The 18,564-nt window shown below is 41.1% G+C and overlaps 1 protein-coding gene across 2 annotated transcripts in view; it reads right to left on the reverse strand.

The window, feature by feature from the left end:
* Nucleotides 1–18,564, reverse strand: part of CAPN10 (calpain 10) — a 60,983-nt gene that overhangs the window by 6,641 nt on the left and 35,778 nt on the right. For both annotated transcript variants that reach the window (XM_040428477.1, XM_040428478.1), the window contains exon 8: nucleotides 6,032–6,234. In XM_040428477.1, the coding sequence (XP_040284411.1) occupies nucleotides 6,032–6,234 (203 nt within the window). The remainder of the gene's footprint in view (nucleotides 1–6,031; nucleotides 6,235–18,564) is intronic.

The raw sequence follows: 18,564 nt of genomic DNA on the forward strand, positions 1-18,564 counted from the left end.
GAAAATAATACAATCTACACAACCCCGATCCCAAACCCGAACTTGTGTGAAGTTCGGGTACCAAACATGCTGATTTTTCTCACGCGCGTGCAAAACGCATTACAATGTTTTGCACTCGCGTGGAAAAATCGTGCATGTTCCCGCAACGCACCTTTTCCCGCAATGCCCGTGTGAAACCAGCCTTAGTCTTTGCATTGTGTGTCTGTGTGCGCCACACTAAGCATGGACAACAGGAGAAGAGAACTGTCTGAGGACTTGAGAACCAAAATTGTGGAAAAATATTAACAATCTCAAGGTTAGGCTACTTTCACACTTGCGGCAGCGTGATCCGGCGGGAAGTTCCGTCGTCGGAAATGGCCGCCGGATCCGCCGATATGCCGCTGACTGAAAGCATTTGTGAGACGGACATAATGTCACACCAAACTCCAAAAATGGGCTGGACAAAATTATTGGCACCCTTAACTTAATATTTGGTTGCACACCCTTTGGAAAAAAATAACTGAAATCAGTCGCTTCCTATAACCATCAATAAGCTTCTGACACCTCTCACAGAGAATTTTGGACCACTCTTCCTTAGCAAACTGCTCCAGGTCTCTCTTATTGGACAACAGCAATTTTAAGATCTCTCCACAGATGTTCAATGGGATTTAGATCTGGACTCATTGCTGGCCACTTCAGAACTCTCCAGCGCTTTGTTGCTATCCATTTCTGGGTGCTTTTTGACGTATGTTTGGGGTCATTGTCCTGCTGGAAGACCCAAGATCTCGGACGCAAACCCAGCTTTCTGACATTGGGCTCTACAGTGCGACCCAAAATCCGTTGGTAATCCTCAGATTTCATGATGCCTTGCACACGTTCAAGGCACCCAGTGCCAGAGGCAGCAAAGCAACCCCAAAACATCAATGAACCGCCACCATATTTCACTGTAGGTACTGTGTTCTTTTCTTTGTAGGCCTCATTCCGTTTTCAGTAAACAGTAGAATGATGTGCTTTACCAAAAAGCTCCATCTTGGTCTCATCTGTCCACAAGACGTTTTCCCAGAAGGATTTTGGCTTACTCAAGTTCATTTTTGCAAAATGTAGTCTTGCTTTTTTAGGTCTCTGTGTCAGCAGTGGGGTCCTCCTGGGTCTCCTGCCATAGCGTTTCATTTGATTTAAATGTCGACAGATAGTTCGAGCTGACACTGATGCTCCCCGAGCCTGCAGGCCAGCTTGAATATATTTGGAACTTGTTTGGAGCTGCTTATCCACCATCCGGACTATCCTGCGTTGACACCTTTCATAAATTTTTGTCTTCCGTCCATGCCCAGGGAGATTAGAGACAGTGCCATGGGTTACAAACTTCTTGATAATGTTGCGCACTGTGGACAAAGACAAATATAGATCTCTGGAGATGGACTTGTAAGGGTACTTTCACACTAGCATTTTTCTTTTCCGGCATAAAGTTCCGTCACAGGGGCTCTATACCGGAAAATAACTGATCAGGTATATCCCCATGCATTCTGAATGGAGAGTAATCCGTTCAGGATGCATCAGGATGTCTTCAGTTCAGTCGTTTTGACTGATCAGGCAAAAGAGAAAACCGTAGCATGCTACGGTTTTATATCCGGCGAAAAAAACTGAAGACTTGCCTGAATGCCGCATAGGAATGTATTAGTGCCGGATCCAGCATTCAAAATTCCGGAATGCCGGAACCATCCTTCCGGTCTGCGCATGCTCAGACCGGTAAAAATGTGAATAAAAAGATACAAGACGGATCCGTCTGTCCGCATGACAAGCAGAGAGACTGATCCGTCCTTGCAATGCATTTGGGAGACGGATCCGAATCCGGATCTGTCTCACAAATGCTTTCAGTCAGCGGCATATCGGCGGATCCGGCGGCCAGTTCCAACGACGGAACTGCCCGCCGGATCACACTGCCGCAAGTGTGAAAGTAGCCTAACCTTGAGATTGTTGATATTTTTCCACAATATTGGTTCTCAAGTCCTCAGACAGTTCTCTTCTCCTCTTTCTGTTGTCCATGCTTAGTGTGGTGCACACAGACACACAATGCAAAGACTAAGTGAACTTCTCTCCTTTTTATCTGCTTTTATGATAGGTTGGGGGACACCTGGGAAATAGTGACCATAAAGTAATAACCTTCCAATTATCATTCAAAAGAGCGTTTCTACAGGGAGGAACAAAAATACCAAACTTCAAAAAAGCTAAATTTAGCCAACTAAGAGAGGCCATAGGCCTAACTAACTGGGACAAAGTCCTGAAAAATAAAAATACAGCCAAAAAATGGGATATCTTTAAAAACATCCTAAAATCTCATTGTGAGAGGTACATACCGTATGGGAATAAAAGGTTAAGGAACAAAAAGAAACCAATGTGGATAAACAGAACTGTAAAGAAAGCAATAAATGACAAAAAGAAAGCCTATAAAACACTAAAACAGGAGGGTAGCACAGAAGCACTGAAAAATTATAAGGAAAAAAACAGAACATGTAAAAAACAAATAAAAGCTGCCAAACTAGAGACCGAGAGATTAATTGCCAAAGAGAGTAAAACTAACCCTAAAATGTTCTTCAATTATATAAATGTTAAAAAGTATAAATCTGAAGGTGTCGGCCCTTTAAAGAGTAATGAGGGGGGAGTCGCAGAGAGCGACGAGGAGAAAGCAAAGCTGTTAAATATTTTTTTCTCCAGTGTATTCACTGAGGAAAATAAACTGTCAGATGAAATGCTGAATGTTGAAATAAATTCGCCATTAAAAGTGTCCTGTCTGACCCAGGAAGAAGTACAACAGCGACTTAAAAATATCAAAATAGACAAATCGCCAGGACCGGATGGCATACACCCCCGTATCCTAAGGGAATTAGGTAATGTCATAGCCAGACCCTTATTTCTGATATTTGCGGACTCTGTACTGACAGGGAATGTCCCACAGGATTGGCGCATGGCAAATGTGGTGCCAATATTCAAAAAGGGTCCAAAAACAGAGCCTGGAAACTATAGGCCGGTAAGTTTAACATCTGTTGTGGGTAAACTGTTTGAAAGTTTTCTGAGAGATGCTATGTCAGAGCATCTTAACGGAAATAAGCAAATAACGCCATATCAGCATGGCTTCGTGAGGGATCGGTCATGTCAAACAAATTTAATCAGTTTCTATGAGGAGGTAAGTTCTAGACTTGACAGCGGCGAATCAATGGATGTCGTGTATCTGGACTTCTCCAAAGCATTTGACACTGTACCGCATAAAAGGTTAGTATATAAAATGAGAATGCTCGGACTCGGAGAAAACGTCTGTAAGTGGGTAAGTAACTGGCTCAATGATAGAAAACAGAGGGTGGTTATTAACGGTACATACTCAGATTGGGTCACTGTCACTAGTGGAGTACCTCAGGGGTCAGTATTGGGCCCTATTCTCTTCAATATATTTATTAATGATCTTGTAGAAGGCTTGCATAGTAAAATATCAATTTTCGCAGATGACACTAAACTGTGTAAAGTAGATAACACTGAAGAGGACAGTATAATACTACAGAGGGATCTGGATAGATTGGAGGCTTGGGCAGATAAGTGGCAGATGAGGTTTAACACTGACAAATGTAAAGTTATGCACATGGGAAGGAATAATGCAAGTCACCCATACATACTAAATGGTAAAACACTCGGTAACACTGACATTGAAAAGGATCTAGGAATTTTAATAAACAGCAAACTAAGCTGCAAAAAACAGTGTCAGGCAGCTGCTGCCAAGGCCAATAAGATAATGGGTTGCATCAAAAGGGGCATAGATGCCCGTGATGAGAACATATTCCTACTACTTTACAAATCACTGGTCAGACCACACATGGAGTACTGTGTACAGTTCTGGGCTCCTGTGAACAAGGCAGACATAGCAGAGCTGGAGAGGGTCCAGAGGAGGGCAACTAAAGTAATAACTGGAATGGGGCAACTACAGTACCCTGAAAGATTATCAAAATTAGGGTTATTCACGTTAGAAAAAAGACGACTGAGGGGAGATCTAATTACTATGTATAAATATATCAGGGGGCAGTACAGAGATCTATCCCATCATCTATTTATCCCCAGGACTGTGACTGTGACGAGGGGACATCCTCTGCGTTTGGAGGAAAGACGGTTTGTACACAAACATAGAAAAGGGTTCTTTACGGTAAGAGCAGTGAGACTATGGAACTCTCTGCCTGAGGAGGTGGTGATGGTGAGTACAATAAAGGAATTCAAGAGGGGCCTGGATGTATTTCTGGAGTGTAATAATATTACAGGCTATAGCTACTAGAGAGGGGTCGTTGATCCAGGGAGTTATTCTGATTGCCTGATTGGAGTCGGGAAGGAATTTTTTATTCCCCTAAAGTGAGGAAAATTGGCTTCTACCTCACAGGGTTTTTTTGCCTTCCTCTGGATCAACTTGTAGGATGACAGGCCGAACTGAAAGGAACAAATGTCTTTTTTCGGCCTTATGTACTATGTTACTATGTTATGTGTGATTTTTATATTGCCCACACCTGTTACTTGCCCCAGGTGAGTTTAAAGGAGGATCACACGCTTGAAACAATCTTGTTTATCCACAATTTTGAAAGGGTGCCAATAATTTTGTCCAGCCTATTTTTGGAGTTTGGTGCGACATTCTGTCCAATTTGCTTTTTTTCCTCCCTTTTTTGGTTTTCTTCCAATACACACAAAGGGAATAAACATGTGTATAGCAAAACATGTGTTACTGCAATACTTTTCTGTGAGAAATACTTCATTTTCTTGAAAAATTTCAGAGGTGCCAACATTTACAGCCATGACTGTATTATTCTATGAAGTGAATATTTTTTCCTTCCGTGGCAATAGTTAGGTGGTAAGTAGAGTGGTCTGATCACCATTTACAATGCTGACTTTCTGTATTCCTCATGTATTCTTGATATTAGATTGTTTTGATAAGGTCACGTTCACATCACGGTTTAGTTTTCAATTTTTTTGATCAGTCCGAGGTAGAAAGAAAAAAAAATGAATCCTTTATTTTATTTTGAGCATCCATTGTGCTTATTTTGCATCCATTTGTTCAGTTCCGAGATCAGTTATCTTAGGTGGAAGAAAAAAACGTCCTCCACACAGGGCGGAATAGGCATTGGGGGAGATTTATAAAGACTGGCGTACCTACACGCCAGTCTCGATCTCCCTGCTCTGGTGTGAGATGTAGCTATTTTATTAAGAGGTAGTTAAATCAATAAATTAGGTGCCTCCCTTTCCTGTCATCCTCCAGAGACTGAAGTCTACACCAGCCAGGGGCTGGCGCAGACATCAACTATAGCTTAGTAGGGATAAAACAATTACTCGATAAAAAAAAAAAAAAATCACGAAGCGTGAGGAAATTCTGATTCATTGTGAATCGAACTTTTCCTAAACCTCGTATCGAATTCCACTTTGGAGGCTTCAATTCGCTCAACACTTGCCAACACTAGGTATGAGCGAATCGACTTCGGATGAAACATTCAAAGTCAATTTCCATAAAACTTTGTTTGAATACTGTACGGAGCGAGTGGTCCGTGCAGTATTAGAATGTATTGGCTCAGATTAGCCGAAGTTATCACTTTGCGAAGTCTTGTGGGACTTCGGGTAATAACTTCAAAAATTAATTTCTGTTAAAAACCTTTTCCCGAACTCTGTTTCGGTGGTTCCAAGTGGTACCTTGGAACCGAACTAAAGTTCGAGAAAGGTTTTTTGACAGTAGAAATTAATTTTTTTAATTATTACCTGAAGTCCCGTGAGACTTCGCGAAGTAATAACTTCGGCTCATCTAAGCCAATACATTCTAATACTGTACAGAGCACTCGCTCCGTACAGTATTCAAACAAAGTTTTATGTTTCATCCGAAGTCGATTCGCTCATCCCTAGCCAATACCTTGAAATTCCTATAGGTTTTTTAAAAACTATCTGCAACATTTAACAAAAATCTAATATCGATAATCAGATTTCTGTTTCCAGGCAACTTCAATGTCATGAATAATACTGAAGTATTTGGGGTTTCCACGGTCACCTGAGTGTGATGGGTCCACTGGAAAGCACACGCAGTAAGAAGTCCCCTTCTGTCTCCCTGAGAAATGTGCTGGGGATAAGAAGATGATATCCTGGAGATAATTCACACCGCAGATACAGCTGTCTATCATAACAATGTGAGGAGGTGCCAGCCATAGGGGGTGTCAAAATGGTCTTCTGAAGGTTAAAGCGACGCTTTTCCACCTATAGCCAAGGAAAAAGGCAGGGTTTAGGTATTATACAGTGTGAATTGTTGCTAAATAAAACTAACTTACATTTCCATTAACAACCTGTGAGCACCACCCTGTACAATCCGCAGTGTGGTGCTAACAGAATCTTTAAGGCTACGGCTACACAACAACGCTGTTGTGGCCAGGATCGCCAAGTAACGTTGATCCCATGGAAATGAATGAGATCTCCGCAACTCAACGATCCAGGCCGTGATCAGTGTTGCCGTGTAGCCCTAGCCTAAAAATTTTGATATGTCAAAAAAGTCTGGGTGAGTAAAAATCTACAGTAAATTACCCAACTAAAACCAGCAAACAGCTCTCTAAAAAGAGACACATATATATATATATATATATACATACATATATATATATATATATATATATATATATACACACTGCTCAAAAAAATAAAAGGGAACACTTAAACAACACAATGTAACTCCAAGTCAATCACACTTCTGTGAAATCAAACTGTCCACTTAGGAAGCAACACTGAGTGACAATCAATTTCACATGCTGTTGTGCAAATGGGATAGACAACAGGTGGAAATTATAGGCAATTAGCAAGACACCCCCAATAAAGGAGTGGTTCTGCAGGTGGTAACCACAGACCACTTCTCAGTTCCTATGCTTCCTGGCTGATGTTTTGGTCACTTTTGAATGCTGCCGGTGCTTTCACTCTAGTGGTAGCATGAGATGGAATCTACAACCCACACAAGTGGCTCAGGTAGTGCAGCTTATCCAGGATGGCACATCAATGCGAGCTGTGGCAAGAAGGTTTGCTGTGTCTGTCAGCGTAGTGTCCAGAGCATGGAGGCGCTACCAAGAGACAGGCCAGTACATCAGGAGACGTGAAGGAGGCCGTAGGAGGGCAACAACCCACCAGCAGGACCGCTACCTCCGCCTTTGTGCAAGGAGGAACAGGAGGAGCACTGCCAGAGCCCTGCAAAATGACCTCCAGCAGGCCACAAATGTGCATGTGTCTGCTCAAACGGTCAGAAACAGACTCCATGAGGGTGATATGAGGGCCCGACGTCCACAGGTGGGGGTTGTGCTTACAGCCCAACACCGTGCAGGACATTTGGCATTTGCCAGAGAACACCAAGATTGGCAAATTCGCCACTGGTGCCCTGTGCTCTTCACAGATGAAAGCAGGTTCACACTGAGCACATGTGACAGACGTGACAGAGTCTGGAGAAGTCGTGGAGAACGTTCTGCTGCCTGCAACATCCTCCAGCATGACCGGTTTGGCATTGGGTCAGTAATGGTGTGGGGTGGCATTTCTTTGGAGGGCCGCACAGCCCTCCATGTGCTCGCCAGAGGTAGCCTGACTGCCATTAGGTACCGAGATGAGATCCTCAGACCCCTTGTGAGACCATATGCTGGTGCGGTTGGCCCTGAGTTCCTCCTAATGCAAGACAATGCTAGACCTCATGTGGCTGGAGTGTGTCAGCAGTTCCTGCAAGACGAAGGCATTGATACTATGGACTGGCCCGCCTGTTCCCCAGACCTGAATCCAATTGAGCACATCTGGGACATCATGTCTCGCTCTATCCACCAACGTTACGTTTCACCACAGACTGTCCAGGAGTTGGCAGATGCTTTAGTCCAGGTCTGGGAGGAGATCCCTCAGGAGACCGTCCGCCACCTCATCAGGAGCATGCACAGGCGTTGTAGGGAGGTCATACAGGCACGTGGAGGCCACACACACTACTGAGCCTCATTTTGACTTGTTTTAAGGACATTACATTAAAGTTGGATCAGCCTGTAGTGTGTTTTTCCACTTTAATTTTGAGTGTGACTCCAAATCCAGACCTCCATGGGTTGAAAAATTTGATTTCCATCTTTTAATTTTTGTGTGATTTTGTTGTCAGCACATTCAACTATGTAAAGAACAAAGTATTTCAGAAGAATATTTAATTAATTCAGATCTAGGATGTGTTATTTTTGTGTTCCCTTTATTTTTTTGAGTAGTGTATATATATATATATATATATATATATATATATATATATATATATATTTATTTGCACTCTCTCTCTCTCTCTCTAGTCTCCTTCATCTACGTGTCTCGAGAGGGGCAAGGGCATTAAAAAAATATATATATATATATATATATATATATTAATTTCTTCATGTAACTTCAAGCCTTTTATGAGCAACAGAAAAAGGTTGCATTTCTCCACTGGCCTCACCACACCCATGTTCTAAACAAGTTTTCTGGAGTAGAAGAACACCAAAATTTACTCCAGCCAGGCATACACCTCATCATAAATCAGGTGCAGTATCCGGCAGCGCGCCTGGTTATCACAGCCCAGTGTACACCGCCGGGCTATGATATATCTGCCCCAATGTTTTATTCTGAAACACAGCAACATTTCAGAGAAAACATAGGCCCAACACGTTCAACAAGAAGGTGACGATAAGTGGAAATGGGCAAGGCTAAGATGTACCATTTTGTGCCAAAACTAGACCACAATTCTGCCGCAAATATCAAATTAAGTTGGTATAGAGTCTGAAAAGTGTCTATCACTGCACCACATATGTGGTTGACAGAAGAGATCACACCAGCATGTCCAGTGTGACTTTTATTGGGGACCAAAGTGCACACACAAGTACGACGTTTCAGCTACGCAGTAGCCTTTCTCAAGTATACTTGAGAAAGGCTACTGCGTAGCCGAAACGTCGTACTTGTTTGTGCACTCTGGTCCCCAATAAAAGTCACACTGGACATGCTGGTGCGATCTCTTCTGTCAACCATTTATACCTATTGGACGGCGTTGTATTGGCTGTTCCTCCATGGCTGGTGCATTCCAGATAGGCCAGAAGGTGCATTTTGTGCTGCTCTACAACTATTTTCTATCACTGCACCACATATGTATCATCCAGCCTAAGCCCCTGTGATAAATCTGGTGCAGATCTAGACAGCCGGTCTAAGCTGACTACATCTTTATGATTAGTAAATCTGGGCCATAGTTTAGAAACCAGATGAGGACACCTGACAGGCTTCCTTCAAGCACTTAAGGATGCAGCATAGTTTGAAATTTGTCACAGAACATTTGCTCTTCTACAATAACAATACAATTCTGCCACTTGTTTAGGGTATTGTTTTTACTGTGTCCACCGAGTACCGTTATGACATGTTAACTTTATTCTGTGGGTCAGTCAGGGCTGTGGAGTCAGTAAGCCAAAGGCCTCACTCCGAATCTTGAATTTTATTACATTCCAACTCTGGGTCAGAGTCCTTCATAAATTGTGGATAATTTAGTAATAACAAATTTACTGTAGTAAAATGGTAACAGCAGTGGGCTTTTTATAACTAGCATGTAAGTAATTAGGCTTACATAAAACTTAAAAACATTTACTGGAATAAAATTTCAGAAATTCCTGACATTTTCTAAATTCCTGTAAGTACATATGCAATGGACTATGCACTTAATAAATGGAAAACACTTATGTATTTGTCCTCAGAATAAGGCCTCATACACACGACTGTGTGTATTCTGCGGTCTGCAAAAAACGGATCCGCAAAGAATATGGATGACGTCCGTGTGCATTCCGTATTTTGCGGAACGGAACAGCTGGCCCCTAATAGAACAGTACTATTCTTGTCTGTAATGCGTTCGTGTGCATGATCCTCAAGTTAGAACGCCTCTATATGTATTTCCTAGAAATGCAAAGAGTCATGTTGTACAAGTGTAAATGGGAATAAAAGAAACATGTAACTGCTATATTCCGTGCTCGCCACAAAAGGGTTGTATGGTAATAAATACCTTCTCACTGGTGTCCACAGCCTGCCTCTGCTATGGAAAGATTCATACTTACCCGCTACCTGCAGCTATTGTCCTGTGTCTATCATCCGGTCTGCAGTTTATTTTTTTTCCTCTCCATCATGAGCATGATCATCTGCTCTGCTGCAGCCAATGACTGGCTTCAGCAATGAGGTCTCTTATGGATACATCAATACTAAATCCAGTTATAGGCCGCAGCAGAGCAGATGTTGATGCCCAAGCCGTGGACTGGAAGATGGACACACGGGAGCAGGTATGCAGAGCGGCAGTATGATTTTTTGCATTACAGAGGAAAGCTTTAGGCACCTGTGAAAAGTTACTTATTCTTGGACAACCACTTTAATGCTGTCTTCCTGTTCTGTCTAGCATTTCTGAGATAACTGAAGGTATGCCTATTGGTGAACTTCCTTCTCTGGTCTTTAGAGGAGGAACTTAACACTGAGCAAGTGCAGCACATTGTCAGGCATTGTAACCAAGGGCCTTGGAGGAGCATGAAAATACCTAGTGTAAGGGACAGGAGAGGTGAGAACTTATTTTCTATCACCACTAGATCACCCTGCTGATAACGTTTTTTTTTCCTAAATAAGGGCCTTAGATTGATAGAACAAACATATTTATTATTAAACATTTCTAAACTTTTCAAATTTTATATAAAAGTTAATAAATTACGTTTTGTACCCAAAAACAGGCCTCATGGCCAAGAAAACCCCAATAAAGTGCACATCCACTAGATATAAAAGCAATGTATACATTTTATTAGGCTAGAAAAGACACACAGACATGATTAAAAATTGTATACAATATACCATGTGCTGGTACAAAATAAGACCAGACACCAAAAAAAAATACAAATATGAGCACAATATATATAGTCCAAAATAGCAATACCCAATGGAATAAGACGAAGATGCATCTGAAGTCTGATCGGATGGTAAATATTAAATTTTTCTTAAAGTGATTCAGAATTTAACAGGCACTCTGTCACCTGGAGCTGCACATGAAGCAAGTTTTGTTAGTATATAACGTACCTTTAATGAATTAAATTATATAACACTTAAAATAAAAAATATATATCAAAATAAAATAAAAATATATATAAAAAATGGAAGTGTAAAAAAAAAAATAAAAAAAAATTGTCCACTGTAGGACAGTCAATGATCCTGCAATAGAAAATCCTGCCAGTAGAGGGCGAAGGAGAGATAGTTCACAATTGTAAAACTTATTCACAGTCCTAGAAATTCATACAATAAGCTGAGTACATCATGATAGTTCATAAAAGTAATTTGATGATCAAAGAGGCATGATTCAACATTTAGTAGACTTGATTTTTCCTTTTATAATTGAAGCCTGTTTAGGATTTTTCACTGTCCATTCAAAGATGATATGTCATAATATGATAGTGATTCTTAGGCTACTTTCACACTTGCGGCAGAGAGATCCGGCAAGCAGTTCCGTTGCCGGAACTGCCTGCCGGATCAGGCAAAATGTATGCAAACTGATGGCATTAGTAAGACTGATCAGGATCCTGATCAGTCTTAAAAATGCCTGATCAGTCGAAAAAATGCATTGAAATGCCGGATCCGTCTTTCCGGTGTCAGGCTACTTTCACACTAGCGTTGTTTTAATCCGGCGTTCAATTCCGACACCGGAACTGCCCGCCGGATCCGGAATAACGGATTACATTTGAATCCTGATCAGGATTTTGATCACAATGAAAAAATGCATTGGATAAAACGGATCCGCCATTTATGGACTTTAACTTTTTTTTCACATTTTTCGGGTTTAACATGCAAAAGCCGGATCCGGTTTGACTGAACACACAGCGCCAGATCCGGCGTTAATGCAAGTCAATGGGAAAAAGACCGGATCCGGCGTTCAGTCAAAGTGTTCAGGATTTTTGGCCGGAGGTAAAAATACAGCATGCTACGTTTTTCTGAAAAGCCTGATCAGTCAAAAAGACTGAACTGATGCATCCTGAAGGACGGACTCTCCATTCAGAATGCATGGGGATAAAACTGATTAGTTCTTTTCCGGATTTGAGCCCCTAGGACGGAACTCAGCGCCGGAAAAGAAAAACGCTAGTGTGAAAGTACCCTCATCTGGCAAAACGGATCCGGCATTTAATTTTTTTCACCTTTTTTTAGATCTGCGCATGCGCAGACCGTAAGGACAGATCCAGCATTCCGGTATTCTGAATGCCGGATTTGGCACTAATACATTCCTATGGGAAAAAATGCCGGATCCGGCCTTCAGGCAAGTCTTCAGTTTTTTTCGCCGGAGATAAAACCGTAGCATGCTGCGGTTTTCTCTTTTGCCTGATCAGTCAAAACGACTGAACTGAAGACATCCTGAATGGATTACTCTCCATTCAGAATGCATGGGGATAAAACTAATCAGTTCTTTTCCGGTATAGAGCCCCTGTGACGGAACTCTATGCCGGAAAAGAAAACCGCAAGTGTGAAAGTACCCTTAGTTATTGTTAAATATTAGATATTAGTTGATTTCAGTTCATTAGTAGTTAATTGTAGGAAGATGAGACCCAAATACAGGTATATCATTTTTGGAAACCGCTATATCGCTGTATCAAAATGCTGGCTGCTGGTACGGAGAATTGTAATAGATTTGTTAGTGTGTCTCTAAGCAGATACCAAGTTGTTAGTATATGTCCCAGATAGATAAATAATAGTTGTACTTTACCGTAATGGCGATTTCCAGGTGATGAGCTGTCGCTGAAGCACTCGTCTTTTACTCACCAAGGCTTGCTCTTGTGTGTATAGTAGTCCGCCGGTAATCTGCTACGCAGCGTGTCACGTGTTTTTTCGGTGTCTCACGTGTTAGATGCTTGTGCTGGGCTTCTATTACATCGCGCTTTACGCACAAGATGTTGAGGATTCTTTGACCTATATTTTTATTTCATTTTGTGTCTTTTTTAAAATTTTATTTACCGTATATACTCGAGTATAAGCTGACCCGAGTATAAGCCGAGCCCCTAATTTTACCCCAAAAAAAAAATGGGAAAAATTATTGACTCGAGTATAAGACTAGGGTGGGAAATGCAGCTATAATGCAGAGTGTATGTGTATATAATGCACACACTCTACATTATATACACACATCTGCAAGAGGGTGACTCCCTGTATTTAATGCAGAGTGTGTGCATTATATACACACACACTCTGCATTAAATACAGGGAGCCATCAACAGATCTCCCTCCTAAACAGTGCCATCCACAGATCTCCCCCCTAAACAGTGCCATCCACAGATCCCCCCCCTAAACAGTGCCATCCACAGATCCCCCCCCTCCCCTAAACAGTGCCATGATGGCACTGTTTAGGGGAGGGGGTATCTGTGGATGGCACTGCCATCCACAGATCCCCCTACAGTGCCATCCACAGATCCCCCTACAGTGCCATCCACAGATCCCCCTACAGTGCCATCCACAGATCCCCCTACAGTGCCATCCACAGATCCCCCTACAGTGCCATTCACAGATCCCCCACAGTGCCATCCACAGATCCCCCTACAGTGCCATCCACAGATCCCCCTACAGTACCATCCACAGATCCCCCTACAGTACCATCCACAGATCCCCCTACAGTACCATCCACAGATCCCCCTCCCCGACGCTCACAGCAGTATTCTTACTTTGTCTTTGCTCCGGTAATACAGGCAGTGCGGGGAGCGGCGCTCACTCACTGACGTCACGCGCCTTCTCCCACTAGGCGGCGCAGGCGCGTGACGTCAGTGAGTGAGCGCCGCCCCCCGCACTGCCTGTATTACCGGAGCTAAGACCTAGACTCGAGTATAAGACGAGGAGGCTTTTTGAGCACAAAAATATGTGCCAAAAAACTCGTCTTATACTCGAGTATATACAGTATTTTGTTTCTTAAAGTGGAAACTATTGGGAAGGAGCTGTTTAGAGGGAGCTGTTGGAAGGAAGCTCCCTCTAAAACAACTCCTTCCCAATAGTTTCCACTTTAAGAAACGAAACAAACAAACTATGGAGGATATAGTTATGTGAAAAACGCAAGAGAAGTGAAAAAAAAAAACGCATTAAGAACGCAGCTTAAACACTTGAATATTTTTCTTTAACATTCCACATTTGATGTAAAACAAGATGAAAAGGTATGATAAGAGATATTTAAATGTATCATTACTGTTATTATACGTACCATTATTCTAATGCTCCTGTTATATGTTACACTATATTTTATACATTATATAGTTAAGAATCAATCTCTCTCTCTCTCTATACACACACACACACACACACACAGAGAGAGAGAGAGAAAGTAGGACTGCACTCCAGGGTAATGGTGAAATAAAGTGTTTAATCACCCATAGTATGGCAAACTTGCGACGTTTCGGCTCACAAGAGCCTTCCTCAAGCATAGAGACAGTGAAAGTGAAGGCATATCAGAAGTGTTCAACCAATCACATTAAAGTTACAATCAGAGTACAATTACATACACCTGTTACAAAAGACAAATAAACAAAGTGCATGTGCATAAAGTGACATGTGCTGTATGATCTACACTCTCAGGAGCATCTCCCTTTGTGTAGAAGAACATATGCAAAATGTGGAAATAATATCAATAAAGATCATGTTTAAAAACAGTGATAGAATGGTAAATACGGATCGTAGAAATTAGACCTTAGGAAGCCATGGCGCCCACATAGACCATCGCGTTCGTTGAGCGTCTCGATCTCTTCACTGCGCATGTCCAGATAAGCGTCATCATATGAGTCCTAGTACAAAAATGTGGCGCATGTGTTCTATAATATCAAACTAACACCGCCATTTTGTTTAAGGGCAAGTTGCCCTATAATTCCATATGTGTTTATTACACTGATGTGGGCTGTAAAGGATGTCACCTGAATAAGGTAAATAGCCGCAGTAGGGGTCTCCTACATATGTCAGCAGATGGATCGGGATCCCACCCTGCCGAGAGGGACACCAAACCATGGGGCCGTGGGTGTCGGAGAGGGACACTTCCATGAACCCCGCCGACACCAATAGCCCAACTGCTTGCAATAATGCAGCCCTAGAGGAATCATTCCTCAATACAATAAAACAGCATCACACCAAAAGAATAGTTAAAGATCTGGATTTGCACATAAAAGGAAAAGAAATTACAAGTCTGGATTTGCGCATAGAAGAGAGAACAATGATGTCAACTCTGGGCTGTGTCGCTTCCAAAAGGGCATAGTTCACGGATCCGTATCCAATATTATGTGAATTAAAATGTTCTAAAAGGCAAGGAGAAAATGCATATATTAATATTTATGTATATTATGTTAGAGTTACATATTATTCTTTCACAATTCTCTTGCACTATTATACATTTATGAGAGAGGTATAGCACACAGAGAGAACAGGGAGTGATCTAAAGGCTCTCACCTAAACATCACATTGAGGCCTCTAGGGTGCAAGCTATCCAGGTCATAGATCCATCGCAATTCTCTTTTCTTAAGGATTGCTAAGCGATCTCCACCTATTCTAGGAAGTGAAATCTGGTCAACAATCCAGCATCTTAGATCCCGTTCAGTATGTTGAAGGGATCCAAAATGTCTAGCAACTGGTAGATCAGTGCGTTTTTTCCTTATTGAGTTTCTATGATTGTTCAACCTCAACTTCAATTCTGTTGATGTTTCTCCAACATTTATTAAGTTGCAAGGGCAAGCCAACACGTAAATTACATATGATGAGGAGCAGGTCAGATGAAATTTTATGGGATATTCTTTGTTTGTAGATGGATGTATAAAAGACCTGGATTTACAGATGTAGCGGCAATTGATGCAGTTGAGGCAGGGAAAACATCCATGCCCCAAGTGCGTCAATGTCCGCTGTATGCTGTTTTTTTTTTAGGGCCGACATCTGCTCTTACTAGATGATCTTTATTGATATTATTTCCACTTTTTGCATATGTTCTTCTACACAAAGGGAGATGCTCCTGAGAGTGTAGATCATACAGCACATGTCACTTTATGCACATGCACTTTGTTTATTTGTCTTTGGTAACAGGTGTATGTAATTGTACTCTGATTGTAACTTTAATGTGATTGGTTGAACACTTATGATATGCCTTTATATGCCTTCACTTTCACTGTCTCTATGCTTGAGGAAGGCTCTTGTGAGCCGAAATGTCGCAAGTTTGCCATACTATGGGTGATTAAACACTTTATTTCACCATTACCCTGGAGTGCAGTCCTACTTTCTTAGTCTCTACAATATTGGGTATAGCCGTTACCCTGTGCTGGACCTTGCACCCATACCTCGGTTGGTGCTCCCGCTGGATATGGATATAGATTATATTATATATATATATATATATATATATATATATATATATATATATACACATACACACACACACACACACACACACACACACACACATATACATACATATACATACACACACACAGTACATACCAAAAGTTTGGACATACCTTCTCATTCAAAGAGTTCTTTATTTTCATGACTATGAAGGCATCAAAACTATGAATTAACACATGTTGAATTATATACATAACAAACAAGTGTGAAACAACTGAAAATGTCATATTCTAGGTTCTTCAAAGTAGCCACCTTTTGCTTTGATTACTGCTTTGCACACTCTTGGCATTCTCTTGATGAGCTTCAAGAGGTAGTCCCCTGAAATGGTTTTCACTTCACAGGTGTGCCCTGTCAGGTTTAATAAGTGGGATTTCTTGCCTTATAAATGGGGTTGGGACCATCAGTTGCGTTGAGGAGAAGTCAGGTGGATACACAGCTGATAGTCCTACTGAATAGACTGTTAGAATTGGTATTATGGCAAGAAAAAAGCAGCTAAGTAAAGAAAAACGAGTGGCCATCATTACTTTAAGAAATGAAGGTCAGTCAGTCAGCTGAAAAATTGGGAAAACTTTGAAAGTAAGGGCTATTTGACCATGAAGGAGAGTGATGGGGTGCTGCGCCAGATGACCTGGCCTCCACAGTCACCGGACCTGAACCCAATCGAGATGGTTTGGGGTGAGCTGGACCGCAGAGTGAAGGCAAAAGTGCAAACAAGTGCTAAGCATCTCTGGGAACTCCTTTAAGACTGTTGGAAGACCATTTCAGGGGACTACCTCTTGAAGCTCATCAAGAGAATGGCAAGAGTGTGCAAAGCAGTAATCAAAGCAAAAGGTGGCTACTTTGAAGAACCTAGAATATGACATATTTTCAGTTGTTTCACACTTGTTTGTTATGTATATAATGCAACATGTGTTAATTCATAGTTTTGATGCCTTCATAGTCATGAAAATAAAGAAAACTCTTTGAATGAGGTGTGTCCAAACTTTGTCTGTACTGTATATTTTTATGTATTTTGATATATATATTTTTTTATTTTAAAGTGTAATATATTTTAATTCATTAAAGGTACATTATATACTTCATTTGTAGCTCCAGGTGACAGAGTGCCTGTTAAATTCTGAATCACATTATTTCTAAATACGGTAGGACCTTGGGGTAGACCAATAATTTTTGTCCTCTTAAACCTGTGCGTTTTATAATCGCGTGTGTCTTCTAAAACAAAAAATACAGTATACAATATTAATAACAGATAAGCTAGAGCATTTCTACTGACTCCACCCAAAACTAGCTTAGACTTCCACTCCACAGACCTGGAGTCAAACAATCATGTAGATACTAATATATATATATATATATATATATATATATATATATATATATATATATATATTTATTTATTTATTTAATGTTGTTTTTGCTATGCTTACTTTTAGAAATTACGTGGTTTTTTTTTTTGTTTTGCTTTTCTGCTGAAGGAGCTGTATGAGGGATAGTTATTTTGTGGGGTGATCTGTAGTTTTTACTAATACCATTTTGGGATACATGTTTTTTGTGGAAGAGGACCAAAAAACTGCAATTTGGGAATTGGGATTTTTTTTTATTTATTTACACCAAGCAAGAAATAATTGTATAGATTGGGTCAGTATTTCTTTATATAAAAAATAATAAATGGAAAAGGGGCGTTTTCTGTATTAATTATTCAACTAGCTTTCACTTTTGTCCCCTGATCACTTGTACTATATATTGTAACACTCCCAAATTACAATGTATATTGATTCTCATAAGCGGCAGAGACATGGCAGGCATGGGGGTCTTCAGAAGGCCCCTCCAGCTGCGATGACCGCACACTGCAATTGCATTTGTGGGGTGAGCATTGGAAGACCGAGAGAGAAATATTGAGTGCGGCATTTCAGAGTTGTCTCTTATACAGCAGGGTAAAGGGATGATGAGATCTGCACACCCTATGGAGTTGAGTGCTCACGGAGGACGATAGATCGCCTCGTGTCAAAGTAGAAAATTCGTGGCACACCAGAATCAATTGATGCTTTTTAAATTAGTAGATGTATTACATCATATCATATACACTCACCTAAAGAATTAGGAACACCTGTTCTATTTCTCATTAATGCAATTATCTAGTCAACCAATCACATGGCAGTTGCTTCAATGCAT

This window comes from Bufo bufo, chromosome 4, assembly GCF_905171765.1.
Source record: "Bufo bufo chromosome 4, aBufBuf1.1, whole genome shotgun sequence".
Lineage (NCBI taxonomy): Eukaryota > Metazoa > Chordata > Amphibia > Anura > Bufonidae > Bufo > Bufo bufo.